At 41.1% G+C, this 12,565-nt stretch overlaps 5 protein-coding genes across 5 annotated transcripts; 4 read left to right on the forward strand and 1 right to left on the reverse strand.

The window, feature by feature from the left end:
• Nucleotides 1-18: 18 nt before the first annotated feature.
• Nucleotides 19-1,596, forward strand: MONOS_2776 (putative 3-oxoacyl-[acyl-carrier protein] reductase). Its single transcript, XM_067872724.1, has one exon. The coding sequence runs from the start codon at nt 597-599 to the stop codon at nt 1,377-1,379; it is 783 nt and encodes a 260-aa protein (XP_067730479.1). The 5' UTR covers nt 19-596; the 3' UTR covers nt 1,380-1,596.
• Nucleotides 1,597-1,606: 10 nt separating this feature from the next.
• MONOS_2775 (putative FAM45 family protein) lies at nt 1,607-3,571 on the forward strand. Its single transcript, XM_067872723.1, has 6 exons — nt 1,607-1,681; nt 1,823-2,033; nt 2,093-2,184; nt 2,240-2,346; nt 2,408-2,585; nt 2,713-3,571. Exons 1-6 carry the CDS (start codon nt 1,617-1,619, stop codon nt 3,266-3,268), a joined length of 1,209 nt encoding a protein of 402 aa, XP_067730480.1. The 5' UTR covers nt 1,607-1,616; the 3' UTR covers nt 3,269-3,571.
• On the reverse strand, nt 3,531-9,546 carry MONOS_2774 (putative TATA-binding protein interacting (TIP20); the record flags this gene model as incomplete). The annotated part of the gene is made up of 6 exons (XM_067872722.1): nt 3,531-7,356; nt 7,626-8,462; nt 8,642-9,133; nt 9,220-9,281; nt 9,341-9,447; nt 9,513-9,546. 6 exons carry the CDS (start codon nt 9,544-9,546, stop codon nt 3,795-3,797), a joined length of 5,094 nt encoding a protein of 1,697 aa, XP_067730481.1. The 3' UTR covers nt 3,531-3,794.
• Nucleotides 9,547-10,364: 818 nt separating this feature from the next.
• Nucleotides 10,365-11,594, forward strand: MONOS_2773 (uncharacterized protein; the record flags this gene model as incomplete). Its single annotated transcript, XM_067872721.1, has 1 exon — nt 10,365-11,594. One exon carries the CDS (start codon nt 10,365-10,367, stop codon nt 11,592-11,594), a length of 1,230 nt encoding a protein of 409 aa, XP_067730482.1.
• A 330-nt stretch (nt 11,595-11,924) lies between these two features.
• MONOS_2772 (uncharacterized protein) lies at nt 11,925-12,545 on the forward strand (the record flags this gene model as incomplete). Its single annotated transcript, XM_067872720.1, has 1 exon — nt 11,925-12,545. One exon carries the CDS (start codon nt 11,925-11,927, stop codon nt 12,543-12,545), a length of 621 nt encoding a protein of 206 aa, XP_067730483.1.
• Nucleotides 12,546-12,565: the final 20 nt, after the last annotated feature.

Here is a 12,565-nt window from a genome sequence, read left to right on the forward strand (position 1 = left end):
TTTTGAAGAAATTATCACTTTTTTTAAAAGAAACTGTTCATTTTTCAAAAGCAAAATAGTGTCAAAGTTGAGTTTGTTATCGAAGAAAAAGAGTTGAATAAGTTAATTTGGATATTAAGTGAAATAATTAAAAAAACATTCACTGACAGTTTAAAAAAAAAATATTCAGAAATAAAGTTTTTTTTAGGAAGGAAATGTGTTTTAATTTTCGAATTTTTTTTTAAGTGAAATTTTCTTTATCATTTTTTTTTTTTAAAAAAAGAAAGAAAGAAAACTTTCAGCCAAATGACAAAAACTGATATGATTAGTATGAACAAGAAAGAATATGCTTTTTTTTTTTTTTTTTTTTTTTTTTTTTTTTTTTTTTTTGTTTTGTTTGGCATTTTGTCAGTAACTCAAAATACAAAATAAAAAAATTAGAAAATAAAAATACTCAAAGTTTAAAAACATAAGTGTTGATTAAAAAAATTTTTTAAAAGAGGAGTAATTATATATATGCTAACTCATAAGCGTTTGAATGTCTACACTTTGATGAACTTACTAAAGTATTTTTAACTTAGTAAAGAAAAAAGATTAGGATGTGAGATATTTATCACATGTCAGAGAATAAATCTCTTTTCGATCTGAAAGGCAAATTTGCAATTGTTACGGGTGCATCATCCGGACTAGGAGTTCAGTTTGCTCATGCATTGGTCAGACAAGGAGCTGCTGTTGCACTTTTTGCACGTAGAGAAGAGAAATTGGATAAAGTGGTGGTAGATCTCGAAAAAATGGGTGGACGTGCAATTGCTATTCAATGCGATGTATCTAATCCAGAGCAAGTGGATGCAGCAGTGAAGCAGGCTCACGATGCATTTGGTCGTATTGATATTCTTGTGAATAATGCTGGAATCATAAAAGATGTTCCTGCAGAATCAACAAAAACTGAAGATTGGAAAGCTGTTATTGACACAAATGTAAATGGTACGTTTTATGTTGCGAGAGCAGTCGCAAAATACATGATTGAACAGAAATATGGAAAAATCATCAACACTGGTTCCATTCATAGTTCAGTAGCAATCCACCCAGAAGTGCAGCATATGTCTGCGTATGCTACATCAAAAGGAGGAATTCATTTGATGACAAGAGCTCTTGCTGCGGAATGGGCCAAATATAATATAACAGTTAATGCAATTGGTCCAGGCTGCTTTCCTTCGGAAATGACCGAGGATGCACTTGAAGAAAGTGAATATAGAAAGTTTATAGAAAACCGTGTACCAATGAAAAGACATGGTCGTGATGGAGAACTTGATGGTGCCTTGATTTATTTCGCATCAGACGCATCAACTTATACAACTGGACAATTATTAAAAGTTGATGGGGGTTGGACGTCCATTTAAAGTTGAATGAAAAAAACGAGATTTAACTTTTTTTATTCACAATTTTGAGGTTATGTTAATTGTGTTTGTATTCTGTTATATTATCCATTTACGAATTTTATTTTGTGAATTTTCATGATCTTTACGTCAGCAATATTTCAAAACAACAAAATACGCTGATTCTGTATTCAAAAAAACCTGACCATTTTTTTGAAAATGAAATTCAAGAAATAAATAAGATCTATTACATAATCTGAAATGGAAGCTCTAAGTTTTGTTTCCATCATCGAAAAAGACAAGCACGACACAATTACTACATCATGGTTTGCATATCTTTAAAGAGCGTTTTTGAAATTTTATTTTATTTTGGACAATTACTTTTATATTTTGCGCTGAAAACTTTTTCATTTTTTTCATCATTGCATTCTTTCTGCTATCATTTAAAACATAATTCTGGACTTTAGGGTGTACCCAGGGTTTCCTGCAGAATATAATCAAGTTTTAATAAATCGTGGACAGTTTCAGGGAACGATTGACCCTCCATTGATTTTCTCTCGTTATGCTGGACTTTGGCACTACACATATACTTTTAATGTTGGATCAGAATCTTTGGACATTATGGATACGAGCTTGATTAGATTTACAACTGTTGCTTCTGTTACAGTTGGAAGTAAGGTTTGAAAATGAAATTTTAAAAAGACATTAGGTGAACAATTTTGTTCGTTGATATTTAGCATTTCTATCCAGAAAGATATTTCCCAATCGTTAAATTGCTTGCACAAATGTATTTGGATGAAAAAGGAAGGCCACTAAAAATACTTCAATCGTTTGAAATTGTGAATATTTCTATATTTAGCCACATATTTTTCTTTTTTTTTCAGAGTTCTTAACCTGGCATCTGAAGGAACGATCACATTCAGAGATCAAGAAGTGACACCGCCTTCGTTTGACGAAGAGAAAAAATCACTTTTGAAAACACCATTAACTGGTATGAAATAGAGCTTTTAATTATGAAGAATGTTTACTATTATTTATTGCACACAATGCAGATGTCACTGACATGTTTGGAGTACAAAGTATACTTCTTTGGCATGCGTTGCTGACAAAGAGAAGTGTTCTTGTTAAAAGTGATAACTTAGGAAAACTTCTGAACCTTATCAGAGCTTTTCCTCTGTTTGTGTTTCACAGACAAGACTGGACAATGCTGCGTCCATTTATCACAGCTCAGTTTGCTTCTACAAGATTTTATAAGCTTATTCAATCACTTAAACAAATTTTGTTCTGTTTTATTCAATAATGTTCTGTTCTGTTCTTATTTTTTAAAATTTTAAACTTTTTTTCATTTTCGTTCCAGCGACACTGAACTGCAAGACCTTTCATTCCGAAAGAGAACATCTGCAGACGATGTAGAAGGAGGAGCCGGCGATGACGATGAAGACGAGAAAAGCTCTTCTTCTTCCTCGTCTTCGAAGAAGTCGAAAGGGAAGAAAGGGCGCCACTCTAATGAAACACGACACACAGGTGTTGTATGCGGCACGTGTGATTCAGCTGTAGAAGCGCTGGGCGTGTGGGATGTGATAGCAGACATGGAGACGGGCAAAGTGACTGTGAGGGAGGCGTCTGAAGATCGCGACGACGACAGCGAGGTGCCCTTGGTCGGCCCAGTGTTTGAGATGACTCCCTTCCACAAGGAGGCCGCGGCGATTGTGAAGAAGTCGCAGAGTCAGAAGGAGCTGGTGACGGGGCTGACGAACTTGACGGTGAAGTTGACTGAGAGGGTGTCTGAGATTAAAGAAGAACTGGAAGGGAAGCCGATTACACCGAACAATGTGAAGGAGCTGCTGGGAGCTGCTTCGATGGCGACGTGCAGGTTTTTGGTTGATTTGTACAAAGCAGAAACGTCAAACTGAATGCGCAGTGGAGCGTTTTTGAGAGTCACGTCAGAAAGTTAATTTTTTTAAGTTTTATTTTGTTGGGTGTATTTTTATTATTATTATTATTTTATTTATTTATTTTGTAGAATGAACATAATTCGAAAATTGAAAATTAAAGAAAAGAGAAATTTTTGAAGAATTCGAGTGTGTGCAAATGAATTTGAATGCAAGTCACATCTTTTTCCCAACTGTTTTTAATTATTTTAATTACAATTGTTACACAATTTAATACAATCAATTCACAAACTAACATTGTTCAGTCTTGCCGCAATTATTGCATAAATAAGTTACATGTTATAAAAGGGAAAAAAAAATCAACAAACGAACAAATAAAAAACAGTTTACAAAAAAGAATTGTAAAAAAAATGAGAAAGAATTCCTGTACCCTCCCTCTTCCTCCCACTTCCGATTTGCAAACATGCATTTATAACACTCTATGCAAACACAAAAATTTTGTACTCTCCCTCTCTCATCTCCTCCAAAACAACAAGAATAATAACAACTAAAACACAGTGTCACTCATTTCCGATTTCAGAAGATCGTATTTCTCTCTCCATTCCGGCTGTGCCATTTTTGCAGAAATCACTTTCTCAAAGGCAGGATGATTCGCAATCTTTCCCACACGCTCCATCGTCATCACCAGCCGCAGCACATTCTTGTCGCTTTCTGCTCTTGTCCTGACATCGTCTTCGTCTTCGTTCTTCTTCCGCTTCATCTCCAGCACATCGTCCATCGCCTTCACTATCGCATCCATATTCGCCATCACTGCTTCCACATGTGTCGTGCACATCACGCCAACAATCGAGAACATCCTTTTTTTCACATCTCCGTCTTTCTCCTTGTCAAACCCTTCAACCAGATGCTGCATCACGCTCCACCCATCAATTACTCGGCTCATCTTCTCCAGAATTATCTCCACTGCATCGTACCCAGCCAGCCGCGAGGGTAAACCTTCATCGACAATCAACGACTGCCCAAACACCTTCTGTTCTTTTCTGAGAGACGGGTCGAACACAAGAAGAGAAAGAAGGCCCACACAATACGGCCGCAAGATCGATCTGCCAATGTGTGGACGATGAAGCACGATCATCTTCACCAGCACAGCTGCTTCCTTTTGCACAGACAGATCTTCGTCCAGCAGAAGGCGCAGGAACGAGCCCAAATACTGAGACAGCAGCGCCTCAAAGCGCTCGGTGGGGCTCATCGACAGCAGCTCATACGAAGCTGAGGAGGAAGTGCCAGTCAGACCAGGCATTCCAGAAAACGAGGTGGAAGTTGAGCTCAGCGAAGGGATGAATGCCAGCGTGCCTGCAGAGGAAGAAGAGGAAGAGAGAAGAGTTGGCGCAGACTGAAGTGAAGATGTGTTTGTCATGTTCACCACTGACGAGATGTCCATCGCTATCACACGCTGCATGGCTTCCAGAACACCAGCACGTGTCAGTGGTGCTACTGGAGCAGCTTGCTGTTCGGTGTGTTGGGCAGATTTCTTGCTTGATTTTGGCTCTGGACCCAAATCTGTGACACTGGCTGGGTCAAATACAGATGACAATCGTCTCGGCTTGTCATCCATTTTGACAGTGAAATTTCTCTTTTTCGTAGAATTTCTATCAGCACTTGCTTTTGTTTGGGATTTTCTCATTCTTCTGCCACCTTCTTTTTTTGTCTCAACAATCTCTGTGACGTCAATCACTTCGTCACCTGAATCGCTCTCTTGCTCGTTCGCTTTGAGCGTGCGGAGCGGCGTGTTCGCAATCAGTCTGGCGAGGCGCGGCATGATAATCTCAGGCGAAGAGGCGCACAGACGTGCAATGGATGTGATGGCAGCATCGCGAACAGACTGCACGTCTGATGAGAGGACACCCGAAAGCAGCGTGAAGAACTGCTCCAAATGGGCAGACACACCGTCCATTGCAGCACGAGAGTCAGATGGAGATGGCGCACTTTCGTTCGCGTCGTCCTCCATTCGGGTCTTGTCTGCATTGTCAAACGATACCTCCAAGTCCATTTCTTCCTCAATGTCACATGCAAATGTTCGGTCTTCGCCCATTTTCACGAGAAACTCACTGACAACCATCAAATACAGCATCTGCTGGTCTCCCTTCTCCCCTGCTCGTTCCAGCAGCTGTGTCACAAAGTTTGCAGGTGCTCCAACTGCAATCGACCCCAAACACGACGCTGCCATCAAAGAGATATCAACAGCTCCTCCAGATGTGTTTTCTTCGTCTCTCTTCTGAGTCATCACCTCTTCAATTTTGTGAATTAGCCCAGGAATCTGCTTGGAAATATCCTTTTCTTGTCCAATAGCTGCAAAAAATAGCAGAGAAAACACAGCGCGAGGCAGAATTGTGAATGTTATTGGAGACCCAAACGCACTCGATGAAGATGCAGGCGAAGGAGAAGGAGAAGGTGAAGAGCTCACATTCTCTGTCATTGGATGCTTTCCTGAGCCATTGTGTTCACTGCCTGAATAACTCGGAGGAGATGCCATGCTCCTCTGTCTTCTCAGCATGTTCATTGCAGCGCCAGCTGCAGACGGAGACAGCGCTAACAGAGGGACAGGCGACCCGCCGTCTTCTTTGAGAACAGAAGGAATATCTTCGCTCTGCTCGTCCAGCCACCCAAGAAGCTTTGCAAATAGCTCTTTTTGCTTCTCTTTTTTCTCTCTCACAACAAGCCTCGCCAGCACATTCGCAGCAGTCTTCCAGCATTCGATGTCGATTGGTTGAGGCTGAGCCACAAACAGCACTTCTTCAATCTGCTTATCAAGCAGCTCTGCTTTTCTTTTCTCGCCTTCTTCGACTCCTTTCTCCTTTTCTGCCTGAAGCTGCCCGGCCCGCACAATCGCCAGGCGGAGCTTGGCAACAGAATCAGACTCACCCGACGGGAAATGCGAATTGAACATCATCGCGTCGAGATGCATCTGGCCAAGTGACAAGAAAAGAGGGAGAGAAGAAGGGAGAGAGGACAAGATGACCGCCAGTGTGGATGCTACAGACGGAGAAAAGCGGAGGTTTGAGTCACAAAGAAGAGGAGAGAGCGACTCAAAGACATCTGTGAGTGATTTATTAGACAGGATCTGCGCAACAGACGGGACAGAAAACAAGAGAAAGATGCTGTTGAGTGCAGTCAACGCAAGCTGCGGGTTGTGCCTTCTCCGCACACAAGAACACAGCTCGCTGCAGAGGTTGTCCAGCGACGCTGTCAGCTCCTTCGAGTTGTTTGCGCTAATCCATTCTGAAATGTCTCTGTTCGCAAACACCTGTGAAGCAGCATTGGCTGCCTGGTTTCTCAGCGTCTCTGTGGACATCCGGTCGGCGATGGTTTTGATGACCGACGGGACGATTTGCGTCCGCTCGGGCAAAAACGCGAAGCAGCGGGAGAGGATAATTCCCAATGACAGAAGCGCGCTTTGCTTCACCTGCTGCTCAGCCAGCACAGCCTTCGTGAAGATGTCCATGCACATCCCCAGCAGCTCTTGTGCGTGCTGCATCACACGGTTCGGATGGTACTCCTTTCCCAAGCCAGTTCCGCTGCTCAGCTTCAGCAGGCTCTCTTCCTCTGTAGAGAAAGAGGCAGCTCCAGAAGTCGCTGCGATGACAAGATCACCCGCCAGCTTCAGCCCTTTCGCCTGTATCGTCCCGTCGGTGTGGCCAACCGCATAGCGGATCATCAAAACGATGCCGAATGATACTCTTTCGATCTTCTTTGGAGAATGGCTCTGCAAAAGCGCAGAAATCAGATCAAACGCGGCTGTGCTCAGCTGCGGGTTGATCGTTTCTTCGCTGCCGAATGCAAACGGATAGCGACATTCAAACACAAGTTTCTTCAGAACGGCTGTGGGGAGTCCGCAGGCATTAAACTTCTTTCCTTTATTTTTATTTTTATTTTTATTTTTTTGGTTTTTGCTTTTATTTTTGTATTTGCCGGCACTCCATTTTTTGATTGCAAAGTTCAGTGCGCATAAGACACGTAGAATAAACGCACGGGTTTCGGCATTTGGACAGCGGAGCCTCGAAACAAGGGCATCAATCAGAGGAAGTAGCTGTTCTTGGAGAAGGGGCGTGCTAAGCAGAAGGAAAGATTTTGCAATATATCAATGGAATGATAGAAAAGGAGAAAGAAATTTACGTTAGCAAGTTAAAATAAATAGAATCATTAAAACAAAAATGAGCAATAAACAAGTTAAAAAGGGAAAAATTCGCAAAAATAAATCATCAAACAACATTCCGGAAAAAATAAAAGTGTAAAGTTAAAAGCAATCTCTTCTTCTTCTTCTTCTTCTTCTTCTTCTTCTTTAAATAATTTATTTTTTTCCCCTCAATCAGTTTCATACCAGTCAGTGCGAGGGTTCGTTGAGTATTCTTCTGTCTGGCTGATGATCAGCAGAAACACCTTCAGCAGCTGCTGCAGCGTCTCGTCTGTGTGCTCTTTGATCCGCTTCATCAGCCTGCCGAAGATTTCTCTGTAAATTCTGTGAAGGCTGACAATTTCTTCATTCACTATGATTTCAATCGCATTCAGCGCTTCTCTTCTGATCCTCCACGAAATATCGTCTGGATCTTCGTCTTCTTCCTCTTCTTCATACACAATTTCCTCATCCTCTCCTTCCTCTTCCTCTTCTTTCTCCTCCTCTTCTTCTTCCTCTTCTTCTTCACTCTGTGAAGTCAAGCCAGCTGAACCAGCATCACCTTCTTCTTCTCCATCTGTGTCTGCTTCTGTCGCATCTTTTTCTTCTTCAATGTCCATTTTTGACAGATCTTCTTCAGAATTGCTGCCTCTCAGCTGCTTTTCTATGAGATCATTGTCATTTATTTCTTCTTCTTCCTCTTCTTCTTCCTCTTCCTCATCATCTTCTTCTTCTCCATAAACAGGATCAAAAGAAAGCGACATAACAACCACTGATAATATTCCTTCCACCCATTTTTTCCTGTTCTCCTCGTTTGTTTTCTCATTCTCCTTCGCCGACGCGCTTCCGTCCTCAACTTTATTCGCTCCAATTCCAGTGAATCTTTTTCTCTTCCCGATGATGTGCAAAATCGCATTCAGCGCCTCTAAGCAGTGGAGTCGCACTTCTTCTGATTGCTGCCCTTCCCCCAAGCTCGGAATGACTGTCACAAACGTCTCTACAAGCCGCGACACAAACGGCTCGACAATTGCGCCTGCGCTTGTCCTGTAGAAATAAATGTTGCGTTGTTTTTGCATATTTCGGAAAATAGGATCGTTTGAAACAGATTTTTTTCAAAAAAAAAAATATGTGTACATGTGCATTTTGGGGGGGGAAAAAAACACGTATGTAACAATTTAATCGAAATTAACAATGTTATAAAATAAAAATAATTTTTTTCAAACGTAATGTTGGCAATAAGTTTTATTTTAATTAACGGTAGATGATTCTTGTCAGATGCTTTGATAGCTTCTGTATTCTGTTCAATAACACTTTTGAGCAAATGGGTGTGAAGATGCGGCGCTAGTGCAAATATTGCTTGAAGCGCCTTCTTTTTAGTATTTTGTGAAGAGCTTTCCAAACATGCTAAAAGTTCTTTCACAAGAACATCTTGAGCATTTCCTAAATTGCCTCCAAATCTTCTTGAAAAATCTGCAAGCAAATCCAAACAATATATTTCCGTTTGCTCTTGCTTTAATTGTGCGATTAAAGGTTTAAACAAAGTGTTTACAATTATTTTCGTGGAATGTTGATGACTTTGATCAATAACAATTTTAAGAGCCGCTGCGCCTATTGGACGTCTTTCTGGTGTTACTGCATTTAAAGCATTTAAATAGCTTTCCATGACCTGTTTGAGTACTTCATCTTGCAATCCAAGAGCAACAAGCCGCCCCAAACTAAAGTCAAATAATCGTTCAAATAGTGGAAAATATGCATACAAACCAATCGTATTAAAAACATAAAGCATATATAATAAAAATACCAGTTGAAAGATACAGATTGAACGGTACTTGCTTGCTGACCTCTTTCAACAACCGCAAGAGTCTTCGTAACAAAAAATTGCTTAAATCACAAAAGAAAAATCATATAATGCAACTACAAACAATAGATTCCTCATATCCATTAAGATGAAAATCTTTTTGATCCATTAGCTTTTGTAAATCTATCAATCCTTGCTCCTGAATGTCAGGATCAACATTCTTTATTCGATCTCAAAATAAACATCATAAAAAAACAAACAAAATGTAATAAAGCAACATGAAATACATTTCAAACCAAGTGTAACCCGAAGAGAGCCAGACAAATTCATTCTTTAAAATTATTTACGTTTGAATAATAAATAAAATTAGGGGATGACACCACTGAATATGAAACTCAAAAAATTGCACATTGCAAACAACACAAACAACCAACAATGTGTATTTAATAATTTAAAGCTCCCACTGACATGATAAGTTATTGGAAAAGAAAATAATTCAATAAATGAAAGCGTATTTTTTGTTAAGTTTCTTGCACAATTTACAACAAAAAGACTAACCCAGATATCTTTGATGCTCAATTTCAATATGTGAAAGTATTGTTGGAGGTTTATCTATAGTTTTCTTTTATTTTCTTTCTTTCTTTCTTTTTCTTTTTCTTTTTCTTTTTTTAATTTTTTGTTTTTTTTTTTTTTTTTTTTTTTTTTTGGTGAATCAATTGAAAATGTTTGCTCAGAAATGATGATTTTCCATTTCATTGTAATTTGTTTATATTCTTCAACTTGAAAAACAAGAATTCTTCTTTTCGTTGAAGAAAAATATCTTATGTGTGAAAGGCGAATGAAACTGTTTTTTTAAAAAAATTAAATTTTTGCTTTGAAACGGAATTAATTGCAATTATAATTTGTTTTCAATTTTATTACAAATGTTTCACATTTCAAAATTATTTGCTACGGATAGATGTGATGTGGACAAATATGTATTTCGATTATTTATTGTGATTTCAGTTTCAATTCGCAATGGAGCGAATCTACAAACGCAAGGAGCAGGTTTGCTCCTCAATAATGAGTGTTATTATAAATTATGGGTGGTTATTGATCAAACTTCTCCAATAACAGAACTTCTTTGCATACCATTGTCCGCTTTTTAAATGACGCAAGATACGGTTGGAGTACCTAATAGCGACGGCGAAGATAGAAGTTTTGATTTGATGCACAGGCTTTCAAGTGTAGAAGACATGATTGAAGAAATCACAAGAAGCCAAACACTGTCAATGCAGTCTGGAGCTACGGGGATACTGCCAATGAGAAAGGTGAAGAGGGAACGAGCTAGGAGAAGAAGCAGATCGAGATCGAGCGAGTCGGAGTCGGATGCAGAATTTGGTGATCTGATCGCGAGAGGGAAACAAGGAAAGCGTGAGAGACTACGTCGTTCATATAGTCGAGTGATGAGACGGGAAGATGAAGAAGATAGCGAATGGGATTCTGAAGAGCTGGGAGCGCTGCGAGAGAAAGAAGGAACAGAAGACTTCACAAGAATTTTTCCCCGGGAGTGGTTGACACCCCGGAGACAAGCGAGCGAGTTGAGGAAATTCTTCGAGTTCTGTAAGGCGGGATCCTTACGAATGAATGAGGACATATTGAAAACCTTTATTTTGGAGAGCGAGAAGGAATTTTTCACGGGACTCACAAATACAAGCTGGAACGCGCTAACGAGAACAGCTATTACAACAATGGGGAGAAGAGATTCACAAGAAGCGAGCCGAGCAATTGAAATCCTCCAGCCTGCCCAAGAATCGGGCTTTGAAGCAGCGAAAGCGATCGCCGCCCTCACGGTGAAGGAATTGGAGAAAACGCACCTCATGGGAGAGGAGAAGGAACGACTGAGAGGATTGTTTTGCGCATACGCGCTTATCGCCGACTGTATCAGCAGAATTAACTTGTTGAAAGTTATTCCTCAATCGAGCTGGGAAAGCGCGAAAGGCTTTTTAGAAGGAGGAATGGCTAAGGAAGTGCCGGAGAACCTGAGAAAACTGGTGGAGAGCACTAGCTTTTTTCAAACAGAGGGAGATGCAGCAGGATACGGTGCATCTCACGACTCCACAACAGGTTTCGGGCCCACAACAGCCAGAGGGGGACTCCCGAGAAGATACAGTTCGGGAAGGAGCACCCAAGGATTTGTATACAGACAGCTCCAGAGAAGAGGATATGGCAGGAGCTTCACAGACTTCAAAGGAAAGAAGAGAACACCCCAGTTCCAGGCCCAGTTTGTTCCAACCGTCGCTGGGAGGCCAGCCCCTATCATTGGACCATTGCCCCCAGCCTCCTCAAGGACCCAAGGAGGGACAGCTGTGGAATCAACAATTGGATTCAACAAATAGTTGCAGGAGTAGAGAGGAAGAGAGGAGAGAGAGAAGAGAAAGAAGAGAGAGCCGCGCTTTGCTGCGGGACCGAGAAAGAGAAGAGAAAGAATCAAATTACAACGAAATGAATTTTCAACAAGAAACAGTAGCTCCGGGCGAGACGCGATCAGAGACGGAAATGCAGAAACAACAGATGAACATCACAGAAACTCTGAGCTCGTTAGACCAGTGGAGGGAGAGAGAACGAGAAATCACAGGGGGTCGGCGAGAGATATATCGATAGAAGATGTGCGACACGAAACAAAGAGAACAGGAGGAGACTCCGAATATCCCCGAGTGACGAGACAGATGAGCGAGAGGATGAACGAGAAGATAATTTGCAGAGCTTCTGGGACTGTTTCCGGGAACCAAATTGGGAGCGCCCTGGAGGTGAGCTCGAAGACAGCTATTGCATGTTTTCTCGAAGGAGAAGAGATTCCACAGATGCAGCATGGCCACAAGACGCCAGGAGTGAGGGAGAGTATAGTGATTGGACTACCGAGGGAGCCACTTCCTGGGAGACTAGTGAACAGACCGAACGAGTGGAGGAAGATTGGTGGAGACAAACTAGTGAGCCGTGGTATAACAGCTCGATGGAAGAGTCTCCAGTCTCCAAGCTCACTCGAGGAGAGAAAACACAGACAACAGTTTCGGGGGATGACAGAGATGACGAACAATTATTTATCCCTCTTTGAGGAGGAATTGAAGGAAGGAGTGGTGAAGCCCATACAGGAGTCGGAGGTGAAGTGGTTCAATCCGACATTCATGGTGCGAAAGAAAAACGGAAAGTGGAGAAAGATGCTAGAATGCAGGAAGCTAAACGAGGAAGTGCAGGGAAAGCATTTCAAGATGGATTCCCAGGAGACAGTTGTTGAACTCCTGGAGGAGAACGATTGGATGACCACTCTGGATATATCGAGTGCATATTAACATGTCAATGTGGATGAACA

Source organism: Monocercomonoides exilis (assembly GCF_001643675.1).
Source record: "Monocercomonoides exilis strain PA203 chromosome Unknown scaffold14-1859848, whole genome shotgun sequence".
Taxonomy (NCBI): domain Eukaryota; phylum Preaxostyla; order Oxymonadida; family Polymastigidae; genus Monocercomonoides; species Monocercomonoides exilis.